General features: G+C 30.3%; 1 protein-coding gene across 6 annotated transcripts in view; it reads right to left on the bottom strand.

Moving 5' to 3' along the window:
* LOC143062659 (centrosome-associated protein 350-like) overlaps positions 1-12500 on the bottom strand; it is a 137241-nt gene that overhangs the window by 43064 nt on the left and 81677 nt on the right. For all 6 annotated transcript variants that reach the window (XM_076234348.1, XM_076234349.1, XM_076234351.1 and 3 more), the window contains 3 exons: positions 9069-9146; positions 3511-3824; positions 1918-2033 (listed from right to left, as the gene is read on the bottom strand). In XM_076234348.1, coding sequence (XP_076090463.1) covers positions 1918-2033; positions 3511-3824; positions 9069-9146 — 508 coding nt within the window. The remainder of the gene's footprint in view (positions 1-1917; positions 2034-3510; positions 3825-9068; positions 9147-12500) is intronic.

Below are 12500 nucleotides of genomic sequence, written 5' to 3'. Positions count from 1 at the left end.
AACCATGGAAGAATGCAAAAAAGGCCTTTTGAAATGATCCCTTTTCTTGTCGTAACCTTTGAATATTTATGACTTTTTAATGAGCAGGTAAAACTTTTCTTATGAAACGAAAAAATTAAAAATTGCCATTGGTACCTTTGAATTCTGAATGATATTCAATATAACAAACAAACATTGAAAATTCTTAAAGCATAATAGGCGACTTTCTCCTAACTTTCACTATATTTGAAAATCGTTATGAAATTCTAAAAAAAAAGTGATTGAAATGGTAAATTTAACCTTCCCCAGTATTTGATATTTAAGTTTAATGCAAATTATTCGTGTATTTATATTGGCAAACTGATTTAATAAAGTCAATATGATGTTCAGCTTTTCAAGTCCCCGACAATAGAATTCATTTTTAGAAATTCTGTAAACAAATTTTTCAAAGAGCTTTTATGTTCAAGTATATTGCATAAATCATTTAACACCATGAAGAAAACGAGTTTGAATTTTAATATTTATATTTTAATACAATATTGAACTAATTGTTTGTGTGATCAAAAGTTTATTTATTCAATCATAATGTATAATAGAATTATGTGGCTCTTTCTATTTATTTCAAATTGTTTACATCCAAATAGAAAGAGAATAAAACACTGCAGCAATATATTTCAGTAGGGGGTGGACTAAGCGTCACACAGTTTTAATCATTTGGACAAAAAGGTAGATTTATGTTTTCAAAACTTGAATAAAGGAATGATTTCTTTTATGCAGAATGTTTTCATGCCAATTCATCTATCAAATGCAGATCATAGGGTTTTCAAGTCCACGATCATGTACTTCAATATTTTATCACATTTTTTTCCATTTTAGATGTCAATATACAAATGTATTAGATTAAGTCAACAAACCTATATAAAATATACAAATATAATATTTGAATATATATTTCATAAAATGTCTGGTTTTTAAAATTAAACATTAAATAACTAACCGATTAACCTTCTTTAATAATTCAGCCCTTTAATTTAATTTATGTTTATTTTTATAAGAGAATTAACCACAGTTGAAGAAATGAATGGTTAACTTTCTATATGACTAAAAATATCATTCATGTACAAATTTTCAGGTGTGACATAAATTTATCCTTTTTTTTAGATTTCATATATAATAAGTCTACTACAAAATGTATAAACAAATAAGGAGCTGTGGTATAGATGCAACATGTTAAAAAAGATGCAAAAAATTATTCACTCATATATAAACCTAAACAGAAAATCAAAGCATCATTATTGGCATAACATTTTTTATTTGTACAAGGGAAATAACTTATGCTTAAGGTAAGTTGTTCCCCCTCCCCATTTATTTAGGGTATTAATCAATTGCTTATAGCATGAACAGAACAGACTGTTACTTCACTCCTTCAGATATCACATACAGTTTTAGGAATTTAAAATACAAGATGAAATCTAACTTTCTTGAAAGAGTATATATTTGTCCTTCCTTTGTTTTAAAGAAAATGCTTTGAAAATCTATAAATAGCTGATTTTCAGAATTTCTTGGTTACATTTAAATGAAACAGTACTCTATAAAATCATGTGCATGAGGTAACATTTACATTGAATTGGAATTTTAAGCAACTATCATACAAGTGAGAGGTTTAGCTAGCTATTAAACCAGGTTTATTCAACCATTTTCTACATTAGCAAATGCCTGTACCAAGTCAGGAATATGAGTTTGATGTGTTTTTGAGCTTTTTATTTTGCTATTTGATTATGGACTTTCATTTTGCTATTTGATTATGGACTTTCATTTTGCTATTTGATTATGGACTTTCATTTTGCTATTTGATTATGGACTTTCATTTTGGAATTCTTTGAGTTTGGTATTTTTGTTATGTTTCTTTTTACATAAAACAATAAGATATAAGTTTACCCTTTAGGAGTATCTAACGGAGTTCCTTCGTCCATAGAATCACCCGTAAGAGTAGAACTACCATCGCTCATCTCCATCTCTTCGTCAGCTGCCAAATTATCAGAATCACTTGTCATCTGAAATAAATCGTAACAAAAAAGTCAGATATCTGTAGTTTAGATTTTACTTTTCATCAATTCATCATCCCTGTTTAAAAGTAATTTACTCCATATTTTTCTCCTGGAGTTAACATAACCTGTATCAGATATCAGTTGTTTTCTTTCACATTTCAATATTCATCTTTCCTGTTTTGAAGTTATTTACTCCATACATATCTCTACAATTACCCCCCAAAAAAATTCCAAATCCAATATTCAAAAGTTGTTGATAATCTAATGCGACAATTCTATCTCTAGCATGAAAGGAAAGATGTAGAAAAAAATTTAATAGTTGCAGATTCCAAGAATTATATCAAATATGTTAACTACATCCAATTAGATGTTACGTAAGAAAGATCTTTCAGTGTGCTTCTTATGACAAACTTATCAGTTTTCTTTGTCATATCATGTCAACATGAAATATTTTATTACAAGCAAAATTTAGAAGAAAAAAGTATTCAATAAGGCTTATAAACTGAAGTTTAATGTACAATGACGCCATAAAAGGATTTTCTTACATAACTAAGCTTTTTTTGAAATGCAACGCTAACTTACATAACTAAGCTTTTTTTGAAATGCAACGCTCACTTCCTGCGTATTAAGAAGTTGATATGTGTTTTATTTCACTAAAACAATTTCTTCGCTAAACAGTTTTTCCCATCAATGATTATAAAATATTTAATTAGTTTTTAATCAAAAAATATTTTAATAAGAACTTCTTGCAGGTTCTTGAAAAAGATTTTTAACAAACCAATAAATTCTATGATGATCCTTAACATTCAGCAAACAAACAGGCTATAGTAGTAAAGCTTTAACACATCCTATGGCAGTTAATAATTCAGCTTTCAAACTGTCTTATAGAAATAACTACATGTATTGTCGCTTTTTCAAGATCAGAAGTTATTCTAATCTGGGACTATTTCTAAACAGTTAAACATATTCCTTTAATTCAGCTTTCAAACTGCCTTGTAGAAATAACTACATGTATTGTCGCTTTTTAAAGATCACAAGTTATTCTAATTAGGGACTATTTCTCAACAGTTAAACATATTCCTTTAATTCAGCTTTCAAACTGCCTTGTAGAAATAACTACATGTATTGTCGCTTTTTAAAGATCACAAGTTATCTTAATTAGGGACTATTTCTCAAGTCAAACAAATTCCAGGTTAGGGTGATTTCAACCTAGGTTAAAGTGTTATTACACATGGAATTTGCATTATCTATCAAAAAGCAATTTAAAATCATTGCTGAGTTTTATATTGGATATGCTAAAGAAGCATTTCAGTCTCATGTGCACTACCTATTTAAATACTGTGGATTCATTTATCTTCCTGGGTATCAATTTTCGTGGATAGAGAAAAAAAGACGTTTCGTGGTATACATAAATTCGTGGATCGCTTATTACAACAACAAAAAAATGCTACTGTATCTTGTAAATGTTATATAATGATTTTACCATTTGCCGACTCCTCTCGTGTTGGAATGGGTGATGTCTGGGCAAGTCCGAAAGCGCCATTGGATGCGAAAATGTCTCATTATTGGATTTATGTTTTATGTCCCTGAATTTTTTAGGATGTGATGCTGTTTGTTTTTGTTTTGTATACAATTCTTCTAATTGTTTCCGCCGAAGTTCGTCAGCTTTCTTTTGACGTTTTTCTTCCTCTATTTGTTTCTGTACTCGTTCTGCTTTCTTTTTCTGTATGTAATGGCGAATCTCTTCTGCATCATAATGTCGTTGTTTAATCTGGGAATGTTTGTCTATTTCTGCAGCTGTTGAAGAAAAAATAAATACACTGTAATGATTACAAAATAAATATATCAGCTTAGAAAACTTAAATATCAACATTTAAACCAACAGTATTGCTAGAAAATTATACTTAAATTTAAAAACTTAATATGTTGACATAGTGACATGTTTCAATTCGGACCTAACATGGTCTGTATCAAGGCTATTTGTAGAAGAAACCACCTACCCCTAACCAATGTCCTTCACCTATACCCTACTTAGAGATATGCAACTCTGTCATAAAAAAAAGAAATATTAATTAACATCCAAATATCAGTCAATGTCTAAAAAATTTCAACAGACAACCTTCTTCTAATTCAATGTTTTTCTATTGTAATTTCTAAACTTCACCCAAGAAAGGAAAAAAAAACTGGCAACAAATCCAATAACTTTTCAAGATACATTTATTTCTGAAAGGGAAACAAAATACAAAACTCTAATCCCTAAATTATGTCTGTATTGCAGGAAATGATAGTTAATCCTTGTCCAAGGTTATAGGTATTGAGTAAATATTTTGTTTGGGATAATTCTTCCTGACTTTTGAAGTAACATCAACAAGCCTTTTACAACTTAATTTAAATTAACTCATGCTTCTTGAAGATGGATTGAAACTTTAGAAAAGAAACCATTTCTCAGGGAAAATAAAAATATAACTAAAAAAAACTTTGTAGGATTTCTTTATTGAAAATAATTAATATTTCTTTTTCATGTTTTGCAGTGAATATCCATATTGTAGCGATACAGAAGAATGCAACAGCAAGATTTATACAAAATATGAAAAGGAAACATTAAAATATCCTACAACCTAAATATATATTTGTAATGTCTAAATTAAAGCCTAAGAAACACTTTTCACATTATATCTTAATTAAGACTAGATTTGAATTGTGTATTATTCATAACTTTGCAGCCAATTTTTGCATTAATGTCATTCAGTCTTCACGACGAACTTTTAAATCTACAGGCCCGGAGCTCAATTTTTGAAAATATTTAGTTAGATTCTGTTGGCCTGTAGATTGATTTTTACAGGCCAGAGAGCAATTTTACTAGCCTGAGCTGCCACTCAGCGTAAAGACTGGTCATTTGTGAAAATGGCATCATTTCTTCATTTGAATTATAAGACATTACAGTATCAAATTTTGTTGACTGAAGGAAGAGTCATACATGTACTTTAATCATTCAATCTTTAACTGGTCATTTGGTCAATATTTAGAACCTTTTCTATTAACCAAAAACAAAATATTCTTGGACTTTTGCCAATGTCCAGTGAACCATGGAAACGATTGTTACAAATATGGCTTTATAAATTAACTTTTCAATTGTTTTTTCATGATGAAGTTTCTCACAAGGGTGGTGGCATTGTAACTTGTCCCTTTGGTGACCCTCATTAAGTATGTAGATAATATATATTGACAGAATGTGTCCCAGTATTGTATTTTAGATTGATAGTAATCAAAAACTACTACAGTACAAATTTAATTAAATACTGATCAATAAAACCTGTGTTTTAAAAATATTTAAATATTGTTCTATTTACACATCTACCATACATAGATTAGCTGATAATAGATAAAAGCTTCTATCCACAAAAGCTTTTCCACTTTGAAACAAGCTGCTATTGATTATTGTGGGGAGGAAAATTCTCTAAATAGATTAGCACTTGGTGTACCCATTCAATGGTGGATATTATATGGAGCATTACTTTGAACACCCCCATCTCTTCCCCCCTCCCAATATGTCAAACTGGAGGTACTGACAAAACATGGCAATAAATATATTTTTAGGGAGCTGAAAATGGTTTGATAAAAAACATAAAATAAAAAGTCACCAACAAAATTTCACCAAAAAAATCCTCAGATCCATTAAACTCTTCAATTTTTTTTCGAGATCTCTCTCACCAACATTATTTTTATATGTGACCAGAAGCTTTTGCTATGAAATAAACTATTTTATAACTAGGAGAGATTTTTCAATGAAAGAATTTCATTTCCTTGTAGCAGTTAAGATTGTAGTAGAGATTGAAGTCAAACTGGAGTAAGTCAAATACTGTATTGACCATAGTTTGCTTAAAAGTTTTGCTGCAAGTATGTCATGCATTATTTAAGATAGGAGTGGATTAAAAAGTATTAAGTGCACCTCAAAATACAAGCTTGAACACACTATATACATTAAACATGCTCCATTTCTAAAATAGTCCCAATTGACATGTTTTCTGCTGGTGGGGTAATATAAGCCTAATGGCCCTAGTCGGCAAATGAATGGATGCAACTCTCTGCGGTTTATGACGAAATTAATCTGACAACAACCAATAAAGCATGAAATATTGTAATCTTTTCCTTCCCTTTACCTGTTCCGAAACTGTCGTTAACAGTGTCGTGATATCATTTAAAATGTGTTTATCCTTGTAATTAAGGTATATTAATAACATGAAACGATGAAAAAAATATCACTTAAAGGAAGTCAATATAGTGGTCTAATGAAGTGTGAAGACCTCAATGTAGAACACGAATGAACATTGGAAGATGGAATTTAATTATCAAACCTCATTGAACACATTGAAATCATTTATGTAAAAGTCTCTGGGCATTAACATGCAGGTCAATACAGTAATTGCTAACTGTAAACACAATTTGCAACAAATTTTACTGTAAACACAATATTTACTGAAACAAGTATATAAAGGTTACAACAATTTTTTGGCTAAATTTAAATTTCCATTTCTCAATTTACATAAGATGAACTTTTGCATCAATGGGCAACTGTTAAGGTAACGTGGCCTTGACATTGTACACCCATGTTAAGGTAACGTGGCCTTGACATAGGTTTGGCATGATGCCAGTCAACTTTTAAAAGTTAATTTGGAACACCTCATGATAGTATGGGATAGTTTCCAAAATCATTATCACAGGGTTGAAGCCAAAAGACTAATCAATTGCCTGTTAATATTAAATAAACTGTAGATTTTCTTGTTTTCTACTTATGAAAATATAACAAGAAACCCACACAAACCCAGACAGAAGTCTACTTTCTTTTCTCATTTCTTTTTAATAGGTCCCAACCTTGCAAAAAGATATTTAAATACTGTGAAGATATTTTTATCCACATATAACATTTTAAAATATCAGATGACTTATTTCTAAAAGCAATATTTCTGTAATGTCCCAGAAATTGCATGTTTAAGCTTTTGATTACCCATCAACAATATAGTACACTATAAAGACGTTCATCTATTACAAGTTTCAGAGACTTTGTTTATCCCAAATTAAAAACTAAATTGTAGCTCAAAATAAAACTAATTGAATGAGACTACAAGCCTGGCAATTTTGTTTTCAAGTTTGGCTTGTATGGAACTGAACAGTGAACTCAAGGCATGTTAAAAGGAGTGCAGGGAGATTGAAAGTAGACAATTTCTCTAATTATGTACATCTAGTTTATAAATCTAAGAAAAAATCAGGTAATATAATTGACCAAACTTCCAAAAAGAAATTTTGCACTGATCTTTAAGAACGATCTTTTTATTTAACTGTAAGTACAATCTATTAAATAATAACAGTGAACTCAAGGCATGTTAAAAGGAGCGCAGGGGAATGCAGCGAGATTGAAAGTAGACAATTTCTCTAATTATGTACATCTAGTTTATAAATCTAAGAAAAAATCAGGTAATATAATTGACCAAAGTTCCAAAAGGAAATTTTGCACTGATCTTTAAAGACGATCTTTTTATTTAACTTTAAGTACAATCTATTAAATAATCTTCTGTAATCATCTGCATGTACATTAAAGAAATTGTCACTTAAAAAAAAAGTAGATCGTTATCTTATTCATAGAAAACTGTCTGGTGGTAAGGAACAACAAGATCAAATATCATTCCTATCTTTACCATGCATTAAAAACTTCTGACATGGAAATAACTTGCAATTTGGATATGGAATTAAATTTTTGACCTTGACCTTTGAGAAAGACTTTCTAATCATACATCAGGTGGTGGGCATAAATAATGCTAAATATTATCAAGGCTTTCAAATACTTTTTCAAACCTGACTTTTGAATATTTGGATATCATATGACATGTGTAAAGTAGTATATTTAGTTGAACTAAATTTTGAACATTGACCTTGAAGATAAACATTTTAATCTTATTGATATTATTCAGCCTGCACAACTTTCACTATCAAACATGCATGTACACTTAATTCACCAAAATAAAAGTTAGGGTTTAAGTTTTATTCTGTAAATTTTAAGTTCTATACTACATAAATGAAAGAAATGTAAATGGATATATGATTTAATATCTGAGTCAACATTACAACGTGACCTTTATGAATTAATCAAAAATATTTTATGATTTGCATGGATTACCAATCAATTTTAAATTTATTTACAGATTTGAAGTTTGTAATTCGTATTTTATTTTTCAACAAAAGTTACGTACTTTGAAAAAGAGAAAATGTAAAATCGAGAAAAATGGCTTTGACAAACATTCTTTTTACGATTTCTGAACATTTTCATGCTGATTTCCTCACCAAAGATTGTCCTCTATTCCTTAGCCTTACAAATGGCTTTATAAAATATGTTTACTGCTATTAAAAATAGCTTGATTTCCTCACATGGTCAACAAATAAAATTAAATTTCATTAATATCTTACTGAACACAACAAGACGCCAAAAGTTGTACCCTGATCTGACATAATACCAATGTAATCAGTAAGTCCACATCGAAAGGCCGATTTTTCAAATATATCAGATCAGCATAAAGTAGATAATTAAAAAACTTCAAAAAAAATGTGGGGATATAAGTAATCCTCAAAACATGCCATTTCAAAGCAAGAATTCGATAGAAAGTCAATTTAACTTAATTTAATAGCACATTGAAGTGTAGTCCAAATATTTATTAACATGATATTGTAAAAATTTCACTGGTTTTTAGTTCTTAAGTTCCCTTCAGTATTTTTTTCTCTTCTAATTTTGGTCATATCTATTTTCATAGTAGATACGAAACTTGGTCACTTTGACTCAGGTGCAAAGTACCAATTCATCAAATCCTTTAATAACTTTTTTATTTCTAATAATTCCAGAGTTATGTTTCACAGTGGATTGTGTGCTTAGAGTGTTCAGTTTGAGCAAGAGGATACGAAGGAATTACTAAAAGTTGGCACATTAGTTGAAGTTATGCAAATAAATCTTTTCAACACTTTATAAAATTTATCCTTTTTGAATAAAAACCATACCTGACGGTTTTGGTGCTTTCCGTTTTGTTGCCGATTTTGCTCTCTTTGATGACTCTTCCCTTCTCCTCTCTTCATCATCTAGAATTAAAAGATATATTCAGAAATTCAATTTTATCATCACATTATAAAATCAACACTTAAAACTAAAATGTAACAAGAATGTGTCCTCAGTACACGAATGCCCCACTCGCACTATCATTTTCCATGTTCAGTGGACCGTGAAATTGGGGTAAAAACTCTAATTTGGCATTAAAATTAGAAAGATCATATCATAGGGGACATGTGTACTAAGTTTGAAGTCGATTGGACTTAAACTTCATCAAAAACTACCTTGACCAAAAACTTTAACCTGAAGCGGGACAGACGGACGGACGAACGAACGGACAGACAGACGGACGGACGAACGAACGGACAGACGGACGGACGCACAGACCAGAAAACATAATGCCCCTCTACTATCGTAGGTGGGGCATAAAAAGTAAAATTTCCTTTTGTTATGTTTCTCAACCATGAAAATTCTATTCAAGCATTTTATTTCACATAAGCAGTTGTACTTTGATGTTTTTTCATTTAAGTTTTACAAAATTTTGTACATAAAAACTCTAATATTTTGTATGAATGAAAGAGTATGACTGTAATATCCTGTTTTAAATATATTAAGTTTGAGAAGTAACATCTCCAACTGAATATTGATATAAAAATAGGGAGATTTAGAATGATTGCCTATGAGATGACTATTCACTAGATTCCAAATGATATGGCCATCTTACAGCCTTCAACAATAAGCAAAATGCATACCATTTAGTCAGCTTTAAAAACCCTTGAAAATACAAGATGCAAAATAATTCAAAAGCGAAAACTTACAATTAAAAATATAAGACAGCAACTTAACTCCTAGTTAAGGACCAAACAATTAAGGAAATACATATGAAAATAAGCAACCAATTATTGACAACCACTGAATGTCCGGCTCCCGACTTGGGAAGACAATTTGTCGGTACAAAACATGTTTGTCATCAATATTCATTAAAAAATTACGTAAAATAGATTTTGCCAAAGTTATAATAGACACTTTACCATATACTAATTTTGTTATTAGACCTATTTGATTAAGGGTTTCTACCACATTTTAAATATTCAATTTCACTTGTAATAACTTTTATGGTTTTAAATGTCTTAAATGTACATTTATACTTGAAAAGGAATAAAAAGAGAGCTTTACTTCCATGAAATAAATAGAATTAATTGCCAAATTCTTGAAAGAACATATATTTCCAAGAATAAAGGGATTTAAAGGGCCACTTAAGAACAGAAAAAACTAATAACTTTTTATTATTGAAGGACATAAAGGAAAATCATCTGGTAAATTTCTGCTACTAAATCACTTTATTAAAAGTCAATTTCAAACCAGTCTTGCATAAAGAGTCTGCTCATTTTGTTTGTAGCTTGAATAGACTGAAAACCAAGAGTTCAGAAGAAATAGTTCTTGCTTGATAAGTAAGTGGCATTAGCCAGTTAGATAATGTCTACATGTAGAATGTCTGGTACATGTATATGTTCAATAAATAATAAATTTTTAATCTCCTGTTGACCATTCTTAAGTTTTGTTGAATTAATTTTATTAAAACTATTCTTCAAAAACAACAGGGCCTCTGTGGCCAAGTGGTCTAACTAGCCAGTCAATACTGAGGTTGGAAGTTGGAACCCTCTTGTGCGGGTGCACTAAATTCAAATCTTATTTGACTAGGATTGTCAGTTTTCCTATCTAAGGGTAATGGTTTTCTCTGGGCACTCTGGCTTCCTCCACCAATCAAAACTGGCTGGCAAGAAAAAGCCCAAAAGTGGCGTTAAAAAAACAACAAGAGGTTGTCACAACGACAGCAAACCAGATTTATTAACATTTATTTGTGTCCTGGCAATACCACAAGAACCATTACTGATGAATGATGAAAGTGAAAATCGTCAATATCAATTTGACCTCCATTTTGTCATCAGTATCAACATATTAAAATTTGAAAAGCTTAGATTGAATGGTTCATGAGTAAATGCAACAACGTGAATGGAAACGCCATTTTACGATCTTTCAAGAACCATAACTCCTGAACGGTAAAAGTCAAAATCGTCATTATTGAACTTGACCTCTATTTTGTCATCAGGAACAACATATCAAAATTTCAAAAGCTTTGGTTGAATGGTTCATGAGAAAATGCACGGACACGACGGGAAACACCATTTTTCAATCTTTCAAGAACCATAACTCCTGAATGGTAAAAGTCAAAATTGTCGTTATTGAACTTGACCTCCATTCTGTCATCAGTAACAACATATTAAAATTTGGGAAGCTTTGGTAGAACAGTTCATGCGTAAATGCACGGACACGACTGGAAACTCCATTTTTCAATCTTTCAAGAACCATAACTCCTGAACGGTAAAAGTCAAAATAGCCATTATTGAACTTGACCTTCGTATAGTTGTCAGTAATAACATATTAAAATTTTAAAAGCTTTGGTTGAACGGTTCATGAGTTAATGCACAGACAACATTTGATTTCGCCCGCCTGCCCGCCGTACATCCCCAAATCAATAACCGACATTTTTGTCACAAAAATCCGGTTAAAAATCAATCAATCAAAAACAACTTAAGCTATCAGATTTTGAAGCATCTTTTGACCACCCATACAATTATTCTTAGTGAAGATCTCCATCAATCAAAAAATACAATTTGATAAAATAAAAAAACATATAATCTGACTAACCCACATGTAATTCAGGGGGTATATTCCTTCTAAAGCTTAAGACACAAATTTCCCCAACACTACAGACATGTGACTACTTATAGTCAACAAAAAACACCTCATGTTTATCAAAGACTTAAATATGTACTAAAGGATAATATTTGTCATGTTTAAAAACATATACACGGGGAATTTATTTTTACTGGAATACTTGAATATGTACTAAAAGATAATATTTGTCAGGTTTAAAAACATATATATGCAGGGGAAAACATTTTTACTTGAATGCATGTACCAAAAAAATTTCGCAATCAGAACCACTGAGTTTTTAAATCAACAAAAAGGTTTTATAGTGCTATAAGAGTGTTTTAAAAATCGATATAAAAAACTTTAACTTGAGGAAAATCGACTGCAGTATTCCTCTAAGTTCCTCCTGTCAGTTTTACAATTGGTAATACTCCAATGGATTTTTGGGAATTAAGCCAATATCGATAAAGTCCCATATCAAATGAATGTCAATTTTATATATATAATTAACATTTATCTTTATAAATGACTTCTCCATTCAACTATCTGGAAGGTACTATTCCGACTAAGTTCTGAATAATTTAATCTACAATTTGGAAAATGTTTCCCCAGAGTTTTCAATGTTTTGAGTATTGAAGATTAATGGTTTTTTTTCGATTAACAGTTAATCA

Source organism: Mytilus galloprovincialis, chromosome 2, assembly GCF_965363235.1.
Source record: "Mytilus galloprovincialis chromosome 2, xbMytGall1.hap1.1, whole genome shotgun sequence".
Taxonomy (NCBI): Eukaryota; Metazoa; Mollusca; class Bivalvia; order Mytilida; family Mytilidae; genus Mytilus; species Mytilus galloprovincialis.
The sequence above is the reverse complement of the archived record's forward strand: the minus strand, read 5'-3'. Positions and strand labels throughout refer to the sequence as shown.